At 50.5% G+C, this 21,355-nt stretch overlaps 1 protein-coding gene across 2 annotated transcripts in view; it reads right to left on the reverse strand.

Moving 5' to 3' along the window:
- The window catches only part of C5H20orf27 (chromosome 5 C20orf27 homolog), a 156,715-nt gene that overhangs the window by 36,696 nt on the left and 98,664 nt on the right, over positions 1 to 21,355 (reverse strand). For both annotated transcript variants that reach the window (XM_034771760.1, XM_034771761.1), the window contains one exon: positions 15,680 to 15,818. In XM_034771760.1, coding sequence (XP_034627651.1) covers positions 15,680 to 15,818 — 139 coding nt within the window. The remainder of the gene's footprint in view (positions 1 to 15,679; positions 15,819 to 21,355) is intronic.

Genomic DNA, 21,355 nt, shown 5'->3' on the forward strand with positions numbered 1-21,355 from the left:
AGCCGAACGCCGGAGACGGTGACAGATCCAGGAGAGAGACTGTCACTCTGATGAGCTCGGACTGGCTGCTGCTGACCAAGCCAGGAGCCTCACACCCTGCGAGTGTGGATAAGATGTTGGGCAAGTGCCAAACCTGGGCTCTTCTACTGCTTGAAGCGAAGCACAAAGTAAAGCGAGGCTCCCGTGCCAAGGCTGAAGAGTGTAAAATCCCACCTGCTCGGCCCCGCCCGCTGCCCCGCAAGAGAGGAGCGTTCCCAAGGGTGCCGGATCAACTGAAACACCCGAGGTGCTTTAATGGCCGTGCAGAGATTGAAAATACATCTCAGAGAGAACGAACGCTGAGTCCGACGTGGTGGCGCTGGTGGGAGCCTGCATAGCCCAGTCCCAGCCTGGGGAATGAACTCCCACAGGGACAAAGAACCATCACAAACCTCCCCCGTTCTGTGCCGAGGGCTGGGTGCACTTCTCCAGCTGGCCTCCTCTGACAACGACATGGCGCAGTGCAGGCATAGTAAATATGTTCCAAAAACCCTCTCATGACAAACCTCTCCACCGCACACACAACTGTCCCCCGGGGAGCTGATGAGAGAACAAACCACCCGGGATCAATACGATCCCCACCGCCGAATGCAGGGCTGGAAGGCGCTCAGATACCACTGGTGAGGGCAGGGTAGGAACCCGCCCAGGAGAAGCGGCCAGAGCTTCTAACTTCCGTCCCACACCTCATCCACACCGCACTGCTACTGCTGAATGTTGCGTTACTGCAAGTGTCCCTGTACAGTCCAAGTTACTCATCTGTGTGCACCAGTGGAGAAGGCATCGGGCAGGGAGCCAAGAGGCTGGAGTTCTGGGTCAGAGCTGGGAATGGAAGTGCTGTGTTTCCACCCAATGCCCGTGCCTCAATTTCCCCATCCGTAAAATGGGGCTCACAATGACCTACTTTGGTAAGCACTTTCAAGATCGATGGACCAAAAGGGGCTTTACGGGGGTACAGCACTGCTATGAGAGCGAATGAATCACACTGTCAATGGGAATTCCAGGAGGGCTTCATGCTGCCCATTCAAAGCGAGAGAGGAAGGAATTTACTGACTTCCAGTTCTGCAGATCTCAACAGAAAACTGACATGACCCCTCACAGGTTTCAGTCTGACCCACAGCCACCTGGTCAACATCAACTAAAGTAAATGAGCATATTTATGTGCACCTCCCCCCCCCCCGCAGAGTTTTGAGCTGAACAAACTGCCTTTAGATGTATAAACCCCTCTGACCTATCAAAACCCATACAATTTACCAATTAACTGTATAGACACCCAATACTCCAGCCTGTATGTGCCAGCTTCAAAAGATCCCCCTGTACAATACCAGGCATCAAAGCCCTGCTGGGGTCAGCTGCTTGCTCTCTGCAGCCTATGCAAGCCCACAGCTGCTTTTTAATGATCCCCCCTTCCCCCCACGGCTGATCTAAAATTCTCTTCGAAAAACAGTGGCTGCATGACAAACCTTTGAAACAAAAGGGCTCCTTAAACCCTGCTTGCAGGTGATAAAACCAGAGTGCACCGAGCATCACAGCAGAGAGTTTAAAACAAGATGGTGCAACCCTCTCAAAATGTGGTTTGGGGTTTTTTTCCAGGCATTTCGTGAGCCCTCGTTATCTATGGGGACAGGCAGCAGAACTTCACTAAGCAGATGCGAAAGGAGGAGCTCCGCCGTGGACGTTCCTGGACAGCGTCCTACAGAGCGGGAAGGGACAGGCTGACGATGCCTTTGTCCATGCCGCCCTCCCCGGATGGCTCCCACAAGGCCTCGGGATGGGGTGCGAGAGGGGAGTGTGTGCTGCATGGGCCCCCTTCCGAGGGGCGAGTCTTTACGCATCACCAGGACAATCTACCAGAACGGCCCGTGCGGCGTCTGTGCCATGCCCAGGTCTGCCCAGGCTCAAGGAGCTGAGGCAGCCAGACATTCCGGGTCTTTGGAATCTGAACCCAAGGGGCAGGGTGGGTACTGGGTGGGAGTCGGCCAGGTGGTGGCTGCAGGATCCCTGGGCCAGGTTCCCTGGCCTGTGCTGGACTGGATGGTCAGAACGGTCCCTTCTGCCCCTGCAAGCGATGAGTGCACAGCCACTCCCAAAGGGGGGCAGGCAAGGACCCCCCACTAACAGACCCAATACCGCCCCTTCAGCCAAGCAGGACCAGGAGGATTCCCATCACTCCCTGCACATCAGCCTAGCCTCAAAGCGGAAGGCCCAGAGTTTGCACCATCCCAGGAGCGCTCTGCGGTTCCAGCCACACCCGGCGCTGGGCTAATCCGCTCTGCCTGCCCGGCCGAGGAACCCGCACAGGCCTCGCACCAGGAAAGAGTTCTGAGCCACGGAGAGGACAGTCCACACACGCCTCCCAACTGGGACTTGACAGACTTGAGCGGGGAGGCAGAGTCGTCCCACTGCGTTTCCAGCACAACCACGGGACAGGAGCCCATCAGATCCCTCCCGCTGGCACTCACAGGCCGTCCGCCACCTCACTGCCAGCCTCACGATAGAGCAGGCTGCCGGGGGAACGACCGATGCCATCGGAGCCCCTCTGGAGCGGCTCAGCTCCCGCACCCAGGTCCCTCATCCCAGCTGGAGAGCTGCCCCCGAACCTCTAACGAGCAACCCCAGGCACGGGCAACTCTTCCCAGCTGCCCCACCTGCGAGGCCAAGCTCCGAAGAGCTCCACCATCTGCTGTGAGGGGCAGCTCCTGCTGACAGCACGAGTGGGCAGAGCGTGGGGGGCGAGCAGAGCAGGATGGAGGTGCAAGGCCGCTGCACCCTGGGACTGCAATGGGCGCTGCAGAGCACAGGGGGGAGATGTGTGAATGTGGGAGCAGGGCTATCCTGGCTTGGTCGGGGAAGAGGATTTCATTTTGCAGGTACAGAACTTAACTCTACAGGACAATTCTTCACGTGGGTTTGTAGGGTCCCCCCACTCCATTCACTGCGCAGCACATCTACGAATGGAACCGAGAGCCCCATTCAAAGCCCATGGATTCTTTGGGTCTAAGGGTGCTGGATCAGGCCCCAGGTGCACAGATTTCAGGACAGAGGAGAGGGAAGGGCTCAGTTTCCTCAGCAGACTGGGACAGAGAAAGCAAAGAACAGAATGATGGGGAATTCAATGGATGCCGCCCACGGTGTTGGCGGACAGTTGGGAATTTATTTCCTTGTGTTATCTCTGGCGCTCAGCACCTCACACAGTGGCACTCACTTACCTTTGACTGAGGTCCAACCACAACTGCAAACCTCGCGTGCCCTGTGGAGCGCGGCGCGTATCATTGCTTGTCACTAGAGAGAGCTGCTGGAACAAATTGATTAGAGCGACGAGATTCCTGCACAGTATCAACTGGATGTTCTCTTTGCCATCAACATGCAAGTGACTGGCTTCTCCTGACGCGTGCCACAGCCCAGCCCGAGCTGCTGCGGACCACGGACAGCAATGGAATAAAATAAATAAATAAATCACATTTTAGTATTTAAGCTGCAGGATGTTTTCTTCCGACACTAGGAAAACCAGCAATGGATTTGGGAGAGGAGAGAACGGAAATCTACTTTCCTTTGCTCCCACAAAGTGGCTTGGTTTTGAAATCAGAGCCGCAATGTTACAAACAGGCAAAGAGCTACTTTTAATATATATATAGGTTAGGCTTGACACTCAATAAGCTTCTGTATTAAAAAGCCCCAGAGGAAGGTTTTCCAGTGTACAAGGTGGGGGATAGACACACAGCTCCTACTGAAAGGCAGGGCAGGGACACAACTCACTTCCAAGTAGGGTATCAATCATGTCCCACTTCAGAAGCCTGCTGGCACCCCAATGCATCCATTGAATGGACTCTTTGGGAAGCCGTTTGGCGATCTCAAAAGGTCAGGGCTGCTAACGGGCAGTGTCTTGTGGAAGAGCCTAGCAGAGGATGGACAATCTCGTGGGGCGCATGTGACCAGCAGGTGGTCCTGGCTCACTGCCTGTATCCATCTGAAAAGGGGAGGCAAGGATGCCGATGCATCCTAGTCAGAGGGCAGCATCTGGACCGGGCCAGTCTGTTCCGCAAGGAAACATTCAAAGGGTTTCTGATCCATTGACAAGAACCCCGGTGTTCTGGGCCTAGGAGGAATCACTAGCGAAATGCAGCAGCTTTAATTAGAGTCCCGGCGTTCTCAGAGCCCTGCTCTGGGGTCACGGATCTCCCTGCCAAGGCAGAACCTGGGCCAGCTCCATCTGGCGTGCCGCTCTCAGAAGCAGCCGAATGATGCTGAGGGCTTGGCATGCTGGCAGCCTGCAGCCCTGCTATTGAGATCATCCAGACGACTTCTTTGCAAGGTTGTCACAGGCCAGAGGAGACGTGATAGCTCTGACAGATACCATATTTCCACATGAGAGTCACAAGCTGGGCCGCCCTTCAGAGCAGCATCCCAAGAACGAATGTCAGATGCTGCAGGGTAATGTAGAATTCAAAAGGTATCATGAACCCGTACAATATGCCACCGGGATAAACTTGTACGGGTTGCCTTCTTGGGGCTGATCTCCTTGGGTAGGTTACATCAGCAAGGTAGCGATGCTAGAGTTAGGTTTGAGGCAGCCCGTTCATTATTTGTTTCGCAGAGGCCCCAGCTCAGATTGGGGGCCCACTGTGCCAGGTGCTGCACAGATACATAATGCGAGACAGTCCCTGCCACAGAACGCTTGCAGTCTGAATGGGCCAGACCCACACAGGGTGGGAGGGGAAACTGAGGCACTGAGAGACCCCCCTCCCTCCCCCCCAAGAGCACACAGCAGGTCTGTGGCAGGGCTGGAAACAGAACCCAGGTCTCCCAGTCCCGTGCTCTACCCAATGGAGCTCCACAGCATTTCAGGCACTTATAATCTTTAACAGGACGAATTTAAAAATGGGGGGGGGGAAATTAACGAACTGTCAAGTCTTGCAGGGGCCGAGATCTGGGAAGCTCTGACTGATTCTCCCGAGGGGAAAGGGTGGAAACCCCCCCGGCCTGGGACAGTTGGAATTGGCCTCGAAGATAAGCAATCAGAAGTGCAGTGGGGAGCCTGGCGGAGAAGCACTAAACCACCCAGCAGGCGAGCAGGGTTTTTTCCACCCTAGATCCCAGCCCATGAAGCCTCGTTATGGGGTCACACAGCAAGCGCTTCTATCTGGTTCAGGGTGAACGCTGCCCAGCTCCCTCCTCGGCCAGCCAGCTTGACACTTGTTCTGCGCGTCTGACCCCGTGCATTGCTCTGTGGGCCCTCATGATACCGCGCAGCCCGCAATGGGATACTCAGCTAGCTAGGGACTGTTATGGCCCCCGTCACCTCAGTCTGAGCAGCCAAGTGTCCCAAAAGATTAGCCCCTCTAGTGAGTGCCGAGCTGGGAAAGAAATGGCTGATGAGAGAGTCCAGAGGAGCCTATGGTGCTCACTCGAGTGGCTACCTCTGGACAATTCGCCACCACGGGCTTTGATTGCAGGCTGCTTCAGTGTGCTCTCGTATTGAAATCGCTGAGGACGTGATAAAAGTCAGTTTCCGACGGGGCCCATTGCCCCCATCCGGCCCCAGATGTCCAACTCAGCATCCAAATGCATCAAAGGGAAAACACAATGGAGCCCGGTACAGCAGTCCTGGTGGTGAAGGGGGTCAGAGCCAGAGCAGAAACTGTTTTTCTCACCTTTGTCGCGTAGACCCACTAACATCTGCGCTCTGATTTTTGCTCTAACTGCTCTGGCTACGCCATTGGGGCAGGCAAATGAACGATACCCCGCCCCCAGCAGCCACAGCACCAAAAAGCCCTCGGTCTCTCCCCTCGACGGGTGCCTCCTGCCCCCAACACTGGGAGGCGCTGGCAGTGAATTTGTGAGCATTCACTCGGCATCTTGGGCAAGTAGATCTGTCTCCTACCATAGGAAACACTGGGCAGCCCAGACGGCTAATTGGGGGCCAGCTGTGGTGGTGGCCAAGCTGTCTCACTGGGACAGAGACCCCAGCAACTCATTTCACACAAACCAAGTGAGCCCAGGGAATAACCCCCCGTCCCTGCTGACTGGATTGGAATTGGAGATTTAGCAGCTAAGAGACTCCCTACCCCATTACTTGACTCATGCATTGCGGGGATAAAGGAAAAGTAAGTACCCGGATCACCATACGGGCTCACCTGGTCCGTCTAGCCTCTGGCACAGAAATGCTACAGCCAGGAGTACTATATGTTTAGCAATAGCCCCTCAGCAGGCTTATTTCCCCATTCCTGCTCCGTGCTAGAGGTCCCTGTTGGTTTGTTCCTCTGAGAGGAAGGCACTTCCTCTGGGCTCAAACAAACAGCTAACGCCCCAGCTCTGGGCTCCTGAAAGAAACCAGCGTGTGTCTGTGACTGTCCTAGCACGGCTGGGAGCCCTCGCCTGAAAGCCGTCAGCTGTCTGATCTGCTTCTGCTCTAGAGGCAATGTGTGCCTGTTTGTCATCGGGTGCATGACACGGCACTGGCAGGAGCGGCAAAGCCCTCTGTTTCTAAGCCACCCGAGTGGAAACCATCAACCAGTGGAGTACTGCAGCGAGTCCCATCCTAGTGCGTGACCTGCAATTGAATGGATTAGGCACAGCGTTGCAAGTCTGGACTCCTGGGTTCAAGGCCCCTGACTCGCCATGTGACCTTGGGGGAGTCACTTCATTTCTCTGTACCTCTGTTTCCACCCCCTAAATTAAATGGGGCAGCACATATTTGGTCAAGTGCTTTGAGATCCGTGGTACAGAAGGGCTATCGGTACAAAGAACTAGTAGGATCACATGCAAGTGTTTGGAAGTACATGGGTAGGAAACTATCCAGTACAGGCAGGATGATGAATGGGATGATCCTATAAAAGTCTCTTCCAGCTCTGAGTGTTGAAATGCTTTGGTATGTCAGAGAACCTGCCCACAAAGCTGCCAGAGTGGGGCGGGGCGGAATCCGGCACTGTCTCTCAGAGTCATTCAACCCGAAACAAGTGCAGGTGAGGAGAGGTTGGGACAAGAGGTGGGGCAGGAAAGGACACACCAGCGCAGAACAGGGGAGCGGCAGAATGCAGCCCAGCTGGATTTACACGGCTAGCCTGGCAGCTGAGATGCTCAAGGGGGAGAAAAGATAGAGGGAAACCTAAGCACCCTGCAACACAGGAGTGAGAACGAAAGGGGTGTGGGGGTGGAGGGGTGCCTCCAGTTGACACAAGAGATGAGGGGCTGGAGGGAGAGGGAAACACACCAAGACAGAAGGGAGTTAAGACTCTCAATGTAAGTTGCATTTAGAATAATATATAAAAAAGAATATATGGAGATATACCTATCTCATACAACTGGAAGGGACCTTGAAAGGTCATCAAGTCCAGCCCCCTGCCTTCACTAGCAGGACCAAGTACTGTCCCTGACAGGTTTTTTGTTGTTGTTGTTGTGTGCCCCATATCCCTAAATGGCCCCCTCAAGGATTGAACTCACAACCCTGGGTTTAGTAGGCCAATGCTCAAACCACTGAGCCCCCATTAACAAGAGAGAGAGAAGATACAGGGGTAAAACCAGTGACATTGACAGAGACTGGGGTGTGATCAGTGACACAGACAGCAACACGAGTGTGCAAGACTACTCATGTGCACGCGCATCAGCTACCCCAGGCCTAGCATTTTGCACGTGCACTCTGGGCACTTTTGCAGATTTGGGGCCCAAGAAGGAGGTGAGAGTCCTGGGGGCAGCACAAGCCCCTTGGCTCTACGTCAAAGGTGGGGTCCCAGCTGGAGTCCCAAATCCAAAGGCCGATCAGGCCACCTCATGGGTGAGCCTTCATGGACAGATCACATGGATGGCCAGATGGGAGCCGAGAACAGATGCAAGTGACCTCCCACCCTCTCCGGGGACCCAGGCCAGGTCTCTCTTGCACAGCTGCTCCATGGGGAAGGGAGCTCAGCCTCCTCCCCCAGGTTGTTAAAGGGGTCACACAGGGTGGGGGAGGGGGCTGTGTTGTTGCACTGTTACCCCTCCATCTGCCTGGGGAGGGCGAAAAGATCATTGGCACAACAGGCCCCCTTGCCAGAGATTGCTACGGTGTGGCAGACACACACACACACGCACACACACAGCATGCGAGCGAGCTCCTGCATGGTGTGGATGGAGCCCTGTACTTTGTCTCTAGGGAGGGGCAGGACTGGACAGCTCCACAACCAATCCCGATGATTCAAGCAGTGCACCCCAAATGCAGAAGCTACACAAGATGACCCCACAACATTTGGCGGGTCCGTGTAATAGGCTGGCAAGGTTCTTCCCACCCAGTTAGCTGGTGTGGAATCTGCTAGGAAAGGGTTAAGTGGCTCAGAAGCAGATGGGAGAGGCTCTCTGGGGAGAGAAGATTGAGGGTGTGGGCTGAGCACTGAGGAGGGAGGAGCCCTGGGAGACAGCTTAGCCTGCAGCGAAGGTTTGAGATGACACTTGTTACCTTACTGGGGATGAATTTGGAGCTGAGAATGGCAGAGAAGGGGTGACTCACCAGGAATTTAAAATCACTTTGGGAACTAGAATGAATGCCATCTATATCAACCCCAGAAAGTTGTAGAAGTGGAAGAGCTGGGCTGCAGGCATTCCATTCCAGTCTTATCAGCTCCCAGCACATGCAGCAGGGCCCAAAACAGGGTCAAAGTCCACAACAGAAGAGAGAGATTTCACTACAAAACGAACAGTCAAACCCTCGTGTGCCTTCTGTTTACAGCATCCGCACTCCTAATCCATCTCCCATCCCGGGGGTATCCATTACCGCACCCCTAGTGCACCTCTGAACTGGTCATTTCTAAAGAACCTTGAATGCTGGGTCAGAGGAGACAGCTGTAAAGTAGCCACAGCACAAACTGTGACCCGTGGAAACACCGGTATTCTTTCTGCAGCTAATTACAATCCAGCGCAATCACCCCAAATGAAAGATGTTAAATAGCCAGGGTTAATGGCCATTCTGCGGCTGCAGAGGTAAAAAAAATCTAGAAACTGGAAACTAAATTCCCTGGGGGTAGGGATTGTGTCTTGCCATGTGCAGGCCCAGCACCCTACCCAAAGGGGCCCCAGTCCTGACTGGGGAGCTTTCAGCATCGCCACAACAGAGATAATGCCACTAACAAATCTTATTCCCAGAACTGTGCAGATCCCATTAACAAGCTGTGGAACTCATCGCTGCAGGATGTTAGCGGCAAACAGCTCAGGGTTAGATTGTGTCTTGGACATTGTACCCATGCAAGGGAGGTAGAGGGAGAAAGAACCCCCCCCCCCATACCCTTTAAGGGAGACCTGGCTCTTGGGTCCAGGCATGGAAGAGTAAGTATTTACTCACTGCCTAAAGCAGATGGGCCAGGAGGGGAAAGGAGCTCTCACTCACTGGCCAAAGCGGCTGAGCCAATCAGGGGAGTGAATGTGGGGTTACTAATTTACTGCCCATCTACTTACAAGCAGGGAAGGAACCATGTAGAGGGATGTCCGGGAGCCACCCTGCCTCCTCGGGCAGTGCCATTTACAGCCCACCAGATCTGTGCCCAAACTCACATCCTGTCCCTTAGTACATTTCCAGAAGGCAAGGCGTCTGTGGTTACAAAACCCAGCAGCGAAATGCACTACTTGAAATGAGATCTTGTACTTACTGGACATTTATACACACGTGGGAGGAAAACAAGATCTGCTTGGAAACAGTCCAGCCACTGTCACATATTCCATCACATCAGGGCAAAGGACAGAAACGTTGCCAGGAGAGCCCCAAACTCGGCAGTAACACAGAGGTGGAGGCGAGCACAAGCAGAGGTTTCAGCCAGTGGCGGCTACACATACAAGCAGATAACCCTTCCCCTCTTTAACCCCCAAACTGATTGTCTGTCCCAATGACATTTGGAGGGAGATGGAGGGATATTCGGTGCCACATGCAGAACTGTTCTATGGTTAGCTAAAGCAGATTGTTTGACTGGCACCAAATGGCACTGGGTTTGCTTTCTAGAGACAGAAAGCAGCGCTCTGCATTGGAAAGTGTACGGAGACTAGCACCACTTCACTCCGCCGGAGCTGCCAGTCTTTGGCACCCACCATGCTTGCGCTTCAGGATTAAGTCAACCTGGCTATGAGAAATCAGGACGAAACCTAACGCGAGAGGCCGATTATCCCACAGCTGCTGTTGCTGGGTTCTTGCACCTTCCTCAGCAGCACCTGGTGCTGGTCACTGTCCGAGATACTGGGTTAGATGGACCTCAGGTCTGCTCCAGTCTGGCAGTTTCCAGGTTCCTACAAATCAGCTTCTTCCTCAAACACTTGCCCAGTTCCTCCCAGAATATCCCTTATGCAGGAGGTAAACTCCCTCCCTCCCAAAAAAGAAATCCCTAAAGCCACCACCTTAGCTCCCTGCAAAAATCCCTCCTTAGATTCACCTCTGCCGTGCTGAGGAACAAACCCCTATGCAGGCCATGAGCTGTGGCTACTGTTTACTGTGCAGTTTGTTTAACTGTTGTCTTGCCTTCCACCCTCTCTTTGTATCATCCCCCTGCTGCATGTTGTCATAATGCACGACTGAGCTCTTTGGAGCAAGGGTTGTCCTTTCCCTCCATGGCTGTGCAGCTGGGACCCCGACTGCAGCCTCTAGGGGCTAACAGAATGCATACTAAGAATAATAGTCACCACAGTTTTCATCCTCCTCCTGAGTTTTAGTGGCAAAGACAAAGTGGTGTGTAAAGTTTCAAAGGCACACAACAGGATTCTATTCTTTCAAAAAGAATGAGTTTCCTGATCACCACTTGTGGAATGAGATTAGAAGGTTAAAATCAGCAACAGAATTGGAGGAGAAATGCCTTTTCTACAGGCAGAAACACACTCCCACACCCAGTGACTGACACAAGAGGCTCAAGGACGCTCACTATTATTCCCACGTTGATGTGTGGGCAGCCTGCGATAAGTCAGCACACAGGGAGGAGCGCCTACTGCCTACTGTGACTCAGTGAACAGAGCAACACGCTGTCATTGTATGCAAGAACTTGATACTTACGAAGAACACCTACAAAAGATTGTGTTTGTCTTGTTCAGGTTTCCATCATATGGCCCAACCCTCCAGAATTTTCGCTGCAGTTGGGAACAAATTAATGCTAGAATCAGGCTTCACTTCAAAGAGGAAATGTGCGTCAACCCACAATGGCAGAAACTCGCATAGGTTCAACACAATGGGCTTCAACTGCTAATGATACAGAACGCTGGGTGAAATCTAGTTATTGGGCTACAGTAAGTTTCAAACGTTCTCTCTCGCCACATTAAAAGTATTTATAGTGCAAAGCAACAAAAGGGACAGGAGGGTGAAGAGGGTCAGATTCTGATCTCGGTGTAAATCTGCCCACATTGGGAGTTGCTCCAAGGTTACACCTGGGCCCCCAAGATCAGAACTGGCCCTAAAATCTTGAAAACAGAATTTATCCCTTTCTTGGTAAGAACACAGATGACCCTGTGTCGTGTTTTCTTATTCAACTGTGTTTCTCAAATATTATAAACCCCAAACAAGCATAACACACTAACAACGTGTGTCATGTCCCCTTCTAGTGGCTAGTCCAATAGAGGATAATTACCTACTATTGCTGTCAGCTGATAGAGTTACTCCTTTAGTTCAAGTGATAGAAACATCTGTGCTGCTGTTCAGAAGGTCACAGGTTCAAACGCTGTTGATGACCCAGGCCAGGAGGAGACAGGTTGTTAGGTGAACAGAGATGAATTTATTTTTCAAAGCATTTTGAAGGAAGCACTACTCCTGTAACTGAAACTTTCTTCTTGGGATTCCGTTTAGACAAATTTAGATTCCATTTAGTCCACAGCCCCAAAAGACCAGTCAGATAGTCGGGAAATAGCCAGAGCAGAGGGACATCTTGGCCACGCCCTCTTTCCTCAGCCACACTCCCTCTGCTGGGGCTAGAAGGGGAGCACAGAAACTGCCCGACTCGCCCTATAATCGTCCACATGCAAGAGGAATCCTCCGCTGGCCCTTTAAGGAGGGCTGCAGGCTGGAATGGGGCGGAGGAGCTGGTGGACAATGAGATGTAAATCTCAGGCAGTAAAGCAGGGTGCTAAAATCCCCAGGGTTTATTAACCCTTCACTGGCCACTGGTAATAAGCACCACTTGCACTTCAATGCACAGACACATCAAGAGCGAAGTTTTGATCCAAAGAGGCTCTTTCCCACCACGCTGTTCCTGTTCCTCTGCGTTACTGTCCCTTCAGCCTCCAGGGTCGGTCCGGGATTTCACTGGGAGCCTGCGACTGCTGCTTCACTGGCCAGATGAGATGCAGAAGCCGGATCAGCCAGTGAAGGAGTGGGGCAGGGGGTACTGGGAGGCAGAGTGGTCTGGTGGTTAGTGAGCTCGTTGGGGCAGGGAAGTCTCAGGACGTGTGTATATAGCACATGACCCAGCAGGGACCCCAGTGACAACTGGCGCCTACAGGCACTGCTGCAATAAATACAGGTCTAGGAAACCCAGATATCCCATGTGACAGCCCCTGCAATTATCACTGGGATGCCCCACTCCACCCATAATGCTGTCATGCAATATCTAAAACCCCCCTCAGCAGGGCGTGAACCTCAGGCCTTCAGCAGCACAGCGCAGACATCTGCCACTTGCGCCGAAGCAGTGGCTCCGGTTGCCAGCAGGAGTAGACTTTCATCCACTCTTTGAACCCGCCACTAGGGGGTGTCACTTTACAATCACGTTACATTCACATCAGAGAGCTGCAATGGGTGCCAACCTAATCAAGTGCTAAATGGCTTCTATCACACAGTGCCCGTGTACCACGCTGATGGCAGGGAAGCCATGTGCCCCTGGAAGGCAGGAACATCTCTGTTTTAAGGGCACATTCTGGGGATCCTTTTGGGTTAGTCATAAGAACAGCAGTACTGGGCCAGACCAATGGACCATCTAGCCAGTATCCTGCGTTCTGACAGTGGCCAATGCCAGGTGCCCCAGAGGGAATGAACAGAACAGGGCAACTATCAAGTGATCCAGCCCCTGTTGTCCAATCCCAGATTCTGGCAGTCGTAGGTTTAAGAATACCCAGAGCATGGGATTGCATCCCTGCCCATCTTGGCTAATAGCCACTGATGGACCTATCCTCCATGAACTCATCTAGTTCTTTTTTGAATCCAGTTATACTTTTAGCCTTCACAATATCCCCTGGCAACAAGTTTCACAGGTTGACTGTGCATTGTGTGAAGAAATATTTCCTTAAGTCCATTTTAAACATGCCGTCTATTAGTTTCAATGGGTGATGTCTAGTTCTTGTGTTATATAAAGGGATAAATAACACTTCCTTTTTTCACCTTCTCCACACCAGTCATGATTTCATAGACCTCAATCATATCCCCCCTTAGTCGTCTCTTTTCTAAGCTGAACAGCCCCAGTCTTTTGAATCTCTCCTCAGGTGGAAGCTGTTCCATCCCCCTAATCATTTTTGTTGCCCTTCTCGTTACTGTGACGGGTTCCCCCCATGGTGTCACCTGGAACTGAGGTACCGCTGAGCCCTCTGCCTCCCCAGCCTGGGCTCCCTCTGACCCCGTGATGCTGAGACACGCTACAATCCCCTCCAGGACGTGCTCACACAGACACTCACGGAGGCAGGGACACACCCAGCTGCAGTTACATGAAGGCTTCTCCCCAGCTCCACAGCCTAGCACCCCAGAGCTGTACCGTCCTGACCAGGATATGAATTATTACCCTGTCCGCCACTTCTAGAGTGCACGGACTCTTGTTCCTGAGCTGAGATTTCCCCCAAACACATCACTCAAACCGCACTGTCTTAGATAAAATATGAAACAGATTCATTAACGACAGAAAGGTAGATTTTAAGTGATTATAAGGGATAGCAAACAGATCAAAGTAGATTACCTAGCAAATAAACTAAAACTCAATATAAGCCTAATATACTATATAGGATTTGAATTAAGCAGTGTCTCACCCTGTTAGATAGTATAAACAGTCCACCAAGCTTCCATACACAGGCAGGCTTCCTTCTTCCCTGCCTGGGACCAGCACTTCCCCCAGTTCAGTCTTTGTGTGGGGAGTGAGGCCCTTTGGTGATGTCACTTTCCCCTTTTATAGCTTATTCCATAGGGCGGGAACCTCTTTGTTCCAAGCCAAGCTCCCAGCCCAGTTTGTGGAAAAATACAGGTACCAAAAAGGAGTTCAGTGTCCTGTGATCTAGTCACAAGCCCTTGCATGTCCCGATGAATCATGGCAGCCAGTATCCATAGGCTGGCTGAAGCATCCCCTGGACAGTTCATCGGGTGAAGATAAGCTTTCCCCATGGCCCATTGTCTTTGCTGATGGGCCATTCAACTCGAGTAGACCATTCACAGTGTGCGGCAGAACGGATGTAAAGACTTGGGGGTGTTACCCAGGACAAGCACATTTGAAATAAAGATGCAGAGTCAATATTCATAACTCCAGATACAAAAATGAGACATTCATACTAATAGGATAATTGTATTAGCAAACCATCACTTTTCCATTGACACCTCACCACACATTCTCTATAAGATGCATCCTAATTATGCCATAATCATATCACAATCAAACCACTCTGATGAATATGGGGTGCAGAGTGTCACAGGTACCTCTTCCAATTCTAATATATCTTTTTGGGGGATGAGATGACCAGAATTACACAGTATTCAAGGTGTGGGAGTACCATGGACTTATACAGAGGGATTATGATATTTTCTATCATATTACCTAGCCCTTTCCTAATGACGCTAACAGTCCGTTCGCCGTTTTGACTGCCGCTGCACATTGAGCTGATGTTTCCAGAGAACTCTGACTACACAGTGACTCCAAGATCTTTCTTGAGTGGCAACAGCTCATTTAGACCCCATCATTTTGTATGTATAGTGGGGATTATTTTTTTTCCAAGGTGCATTACTTTACATTTATCAACATCGAATTTCATCTGCCATTTTGTTTCCCAGTCACCCAGTTTTGCCAGATCCCTGCATAACTCTTTACAGTCAGCTTTGGACTTAATTGTCTTGAGCAATTTTGTATCGTCTGCAAATTTTGCCACCTCACTGTTTACTCCTTTTTCCAGATCATTATGAATATGTTGAATAGGACCAGTCCCAGGACAGACCCCTGGGGGACACCACTATTTACCTCTCTCCATTTTGAAAACTGACCATTTATTCCTACCCTTTGGTTTTCTTTCAACCACTTACTGATCCATGAAAGGACCTTCCCTTTTCTCCCATGCCTGCTTACTTTGCTTAAGAGCCATTGGTGAGGGACCTAGTGAAAGGCTTTCTGTAAATCCAAGTACTCTAGATCACCCTTGTCCACATACTGGTCGACACTTTCAAAAGAATTCTACTGCTAGCCCTGGTTTCTGCTGCTAGGCTCTGGCCACCTAAAGAAGCTGCTGCCCAACTGGGAGGATGAAATCAGTCCCCGGCTGGCTGAGTGCGTGCACTCCCCTAATGCCTTCCTACACCTGGCATGTCACATGCTGATACCCCCTCATTCTACGAAGTCATTATGCAGGGGGCATTAAGGAAAGAAAGACATTCAGAGCACCTGGGGATCACAGGGTCTATACAAATAAAACTACCTTCAAGTAAACACGTTTGCCCTTCTGAACATCCGTAGGCTGGCGCCGGAAGGGCGGGTCTTACCTTCAGCCACTGGCGTGATGCTGATGACTTTAAGGTTCACGTTTGGAAGCGGAATGGCACAGACGTCCTTCCCCAGCCTTTGAATGGGAGGCAGAAGAAACGTGATTTCGTATTTGTGCAGTATCTTCAGAAACCCTACCTGGAAGGGGGGAAAGAAACGCAGGTTGCAGGGTCACCTTTGCCATCGTATTGAACACTTTGCAGCAACAACACCAACCACAGAAGTAAAATAACAAGGTGCCAATGAGAAAGGAACTGAATCCACGGGAACAAAGCCTAGTTTGAGGGGCAGGCTGGTCATTGTAGTTCTTTGTGTGACCGTAGTCAACTGAGATCAGGGCCTTACTGGGCCAGGTGCTGCACAAATACTTAGTGAGAGACGGTCCCAGCCCGTTTATAAATCTAAATAGGGAAGATGGAGAAGGGAAGGATTATTACTGTCATCACACAGAGGGGAAACTGAGGTACACAGTTACACAGGGCAGAGCAGGAAATAGAAGTCAGATCTACAGACACCCAGTCCAGTGCCTTAACCATGACACCACCCAAAATAAATGATTAGAACAAGGGACCAGGGATCCGGAAGCTCCGAGTTTTCATCCCAATTCTTCCACCAAGTCAGTGTGGCCTTTGTCGCTCCATGCCTCACTTTCCCCACCTGGAAACTGGAGATGGACGGTTTCACCAATGTGGGCGCAATGCTTTGAGGGTGTCTGACGAACGGCGCTGTACCAGGGCAAAGCGTCGCTCGGGACTTGGGTTGGAGGCCAAAGAAAGAGAACAAGTGTGGGGCACACGCTTCTCTTTCGTGTCCCAGCTTGTTGCAGACGGGCCGCAAAGAAAAGGCAGCTCTCATTGTGCTCATCAGGCAGAGTCTAGTGGGGGTGCAGGGAAAGGCCCTCAGGCTGATCTGCTGCTGGGATGGGTTCCTCAGATATCAGGATAATTCTCCACTGATGTTCCCTGGCTGGGGTGGGGGGGTTGCATGGCTGGGAGAGGGAATGTGGGGGTGGGGGTGATACAGCAGGGTGCAGGAGACTTGAAGGGCATGAAAATTGTGGTTCCACTACTAGGAAAGTCACAGCACCCAGGCCCTGATCCAACCCCCTATGTCCCTAAGCACCCTAAGTCAGTGGCATGGCACCAAAAGCAGGGGAGGAGGGCAGAGCTGATCAAGAAGTCCACTTTTTTTGTTTGACATGAAATTTTCACATGAAAAAAATTCTGGTTTAGTCAAAAAAAAAGTTTCATATTTTTGCCAACCCCCCAAAAAAAACAGTTTTGGGGGTTTTCACAACCGAAAATCAAAATTTTTCTATTTTAAACTGTAAATTTTGGGATTTTGGTTTTGGTGTTCAAAAACCAGGAACAGAAATCGATTGGTTCTTTCTTAAATAAAAAAAATGTTGTTGTTGTTTTAAAAGGGTTTTTTTATTTAAATGAAATGCTGGTTAATTTAAAAAAAAAATATTTAAAATTAAATTTGAAATTCAAAACCTATGTTAAGGCCTAAACTTATAATAATCTACTAAAATCATTTAAATTAAACACAAAAAAGAAATATTAATCAGTATGTTTGCTGTCAAGTTAAGAAAGTCAAACCACTGAACTGGTGGAAGTCACTGGCTAAGACCCAGAACCACAGTTTGCTGAAGTGCTAAACCAGCTTTTGATAGCAGGAGTCTCTTCTGGGGAGTACAGAAAAAATATTTTCTTCACTTCAGTTTGTTCATCCAGTTCAGTTCAATGGCTAGTTCATTCAAAGTTAAGAAACCAGTTCAGAGTTGAAAAAGCAGGAAAGTTTGTTTTCCCCTTCCAATCTATGAACCAAAACAAGGTGTTAGGGGATGAGATCTACTAGTTCTAAAATCTTGAAAGACATAACTGAAAACAATCAATTCAATATACTACTTCTACCGATAATACTTCCTATGTTTAATAAATCAGTTTATTTTAAATGCAAACCATGCTTTGATAAAAAATTTGCTTATGGTACCAGCTCATTTTTTGATAAAAAATTAAATGCTGTTTTTGTGCATTTTAAATTCAAATTGAATGACAATCCAAATAGAGCCTGAACCAATCACAAGCAAATTAATCATCTAGTAAATAAGAATGGCATAATTCACCATTTCCTAACATAATAAAATATTAAAAATTAAGAATCTGAATAAATGTAAGTCAAGCTAAATAACTGCTTAAATAAGCAATGCATATAGTGTAGTCTCCTGGTTAGCAAAAGGAAACACCAACTTTAGTGTAAAGGTTCCATTTAGTGGCAAATCAACATGTTTTAATGGCTACCAACCAATCTAAAAAAATCAACCTTTCTTTAGGAAAATAACTGAAAAGTACAAATGAAAAACATAGAACCACAGGGTCAGAAGGGACCACAAGGGTCATCTAGTCTAAGCCCTGCCAAGATGCAGGATTTCTTGTGTCTAAACCATCTAAGACAGGTGGCTCCAGCCTCCTTTTGAAAATCTCCAGTGACGGAGCTTCCACGACCCCCCTAGGCATCTGTTCCATCGTCCTACTGTTCTGACAGTGAGGAAGTTTGTCCTGAGATTTAATCTCAATCTGCGGTGCTGGAGTTTGAACCCATCGCCTCTCGTCCTGCCGTCTGTGGCAAGAGAAAGCCACTTTTCTCCATCTTTTTTATGGCAACCTTTCAAGTGTTTGAAGATTGCTATCACGTCCCTTCTTTTCCAAACGAAACATACGCAGTTCCGTCAGCCATTGTGCATATAGCTTGCATTCCATTCCATCCCATTCCTTTGATCATCTTTGTCACTGACCTCTGGATCCTTTCCAGTTTCTCTCCATCCTTTCTATACATTGGTGACTAAAATTGGACACAGTACTCCAGCTGAGGCCTACCCAGCGCCAAGTAGAGCGGTACTGTCACCTCCTGTGACTTGCATGCTATGCCTATGCTAATGCAACCTAAATTGCATTTGTCTTTTTTGCAACAGCAGCGCATTGCTGACTCATGTTGAGGTTGGGATCCACCACAACTCCCAGATCCTTCTGAGCAGTGCTGCTGTCAAGCCAGTTTCCCCCCATTCTGTATTTGTGCATTTGGTTTTTCTTCCCTAGGTGTAGCACCTTACATTTGTCTTTGCTGATTTTCACTTTGTTGTCTGTAGCTCAGTTCTCCAATTTATCAAGAGCCCTCTGAATTAAAATGATTAAAATAGTTTCCTGCCTCCAATTAAAATCAGCCATTAAAAATCAATCCGCTCTGCCAAAAAAAACAAGATGGGGGTGTAGCGGGGCGGCCTGGCTCCCAGGCGCCCCTGGAAGGGACGAGCCAGAACAGCCGCCAGAGTGGGCGGAGCCTCCGCCGCCTGTCTCCGCCCCCCCCGGAAGTTAAGGGGCGGGACAGGAAGTATAAAGGCCAAGCCACAGCGCTCAGTAGCTGGCCGGCAGCGGGAGAGGACAGACGCTGGTGCCCGAACTCCCGCGGGCCTGAGCCGGCCAANAGGAGGACTGGCCGAGCCCGCCGAGAGCCCGGTATCCGGAGGAGGACTGGCCGAGCCCGCCGAGAGCCCGGTATCCGGAGGAGGACTGGCCGAGCCTGCCGAGAGCCCGGTATCCAGAGGAGCGGTCTGAGCTTCCCCCCGCCGAGGGCCCAGAGGGAGCAACAAACCTACCTGCTGCTCGGGGCCCGGAGGAGCCCATGATCTGCGACCCAGCAGACGAAACTCAGGAGGAACAAGTACCCATGGAGGAGGAGATGGGAAGTGGCTCCATGGAGGAGGAGATGGGAAGTGGCCGGGGGATAGCAGACCCCGAACCCATGTCAGTGTGTTGCGGTCAGGATCCCCACTGACTGCGCGGCAGACAGACTGCTGCGGATAGGGTCCCGGGCTGGAACACAGTGGAGTGGGTGGGCCTGTGTTCCCCCCTGCCACCCCGCGCCAGGTGGCAGTCTCTCCTCCTCTTTGTCTAAGGGGCCTGGGCCTCTGACAGACTATTTGTTTGCTGCCCCGCCCTGACCTAGGGCCTGGGCTAACCCAAACTGACCCACCCCCTGCTACAAGGCCTGATCTAGGGCCGGGGCTGTTACTTGTGTGCTCAATCCCTGCCTAAGGGCCTGAGCCCGGAACTGTTAATTGTGTGCTCAATCCCTGCCCAAAGGTCTGAGCCCTAAACTGTTATTAGCTTTGTAGCGGGGCGGCCTGGCTCCCAGGCGCCCCTGGAAGGGACGAGCCCCACCCCGGAACGTCTACACGGGGTTTGATGAAAACTTGAAACACTAAAGAAAAGCTTTCAACAACAATGATAAAAAATTGCTTTTGTTGAGATTTTTTTCACACCACCAAAAAATAGTTTCCCAACCAGCTCGGGGTGGGGGGAGGGGGGAGACAGGATGCCAAGGGACATAAGAGGCACCTGCTTGTACCAGACACTCCACATCCAGATCAGCCACAGACACATTAAGCAGGAGCTGGTTGGGCAGGGAACTGATGGGCAGGATCTCCTGGGACGCTAATATGAGCGGGGAAGGAGTCCAGGAGAGCTGCCTGTATTTTAAAGAATCCTTATTGAGGGCACAGGAACAAACCATCTTGATGTGCAGAAAGAATAAAAATATGGCAGGCGACCAGCTTGGCTTAACAGTGAAATCTTCAGTGAGCTTAAATTCAAAAAGGAAGTTTACAAGAAGTGGAAACTTGGACAGATGACTAGGGAGAAGTATAAAAATATTTCTTGAGCATGCGGGGGTGGAATCAGGAAGACCAAGGCACAACTGGAGTTGCAGCTGGCAAGGGATGTTAAGAGTAACAAGAAGGGTTTCTACAGGTATCTTAGCAACAAGGTGGTGGTCAGGGAAAGTGTGGGACCCTTACTGAATGGGGGAGGCAACCTAGCGACAGATGATGTGGAAAAAGCTGAAGTACTCAATGCTTTTTTTGCCTCGGTCTTCACAGACAAGGTCAGCTCCCAGACGGCTGCACTGGGCAGCACAGTATGGGGAGGAGGTGAACAGCCCTCAGTTGTGAAAGAACAGGCTAAGGACTATTTAGAAAAGCTGGACGTGCACAAGTTCCTGGGTCCTGATCTAATGCATCCAAGGGCGCTGAGGGAGTTGGCTGATGTGATTGCAGAGCCATTGGCCATTATCTTTGAAAACTTGTGGTGATTGAGGGAGGTCCCGGACAATTGGAAAAAGGCAAATATAGTGCCCATCTTTAAAAAAGGGAAGAAGGATAATCCGAAGAACTACAGACCAGTCAGCCTCACCTCGGTCCCTGGAAATCATGGAGCAGTTCCTCAAGGAATCCATTTTGAAGCACTTGGAGGAGAGGAAAGTGATCAGGAACAGGTAACATGGATTCACCAAGGGCAAGACATGCCTGATCAACCTGATTGCCTTCTATGATGAGATAACTGGCTCTCTGGATATGGGGAAAGTGGTGGACATGATATATCTTGACTTTAGCAAAGCTTTTGATATGGTCTCCCACAGTATTCTTGCCAGCAAGTTAAAAAAGTATGAATTGGATGAATGGACTATAAGGTGGATAGAAAGTAGGCTAGATCTTCGGGCTCAATGGGCAGTGATCGGTGGCTCAGTGTCTAGTTGGCAGCCGATATCAATCAGAGTGCCCCAGGGGTTGGGCGTGGGGCCAGTTTTGTTCAACATCTTCATTAATTATCTGGATGATA

This window comes from Trachemys scripta, chromosome 5, assembly GCF_013100865.1.
Source record: "Trachemys scripta elegans isolate TJP31775 chromosome 5, CAS_Tse_1.0, whole genome shotgun sequence".
NCBI classification, from domain to species: Eukaryota; Metazoa; Chordata; order Testudines; family Emydidae; genus Trachemys; species Trachemys scripta.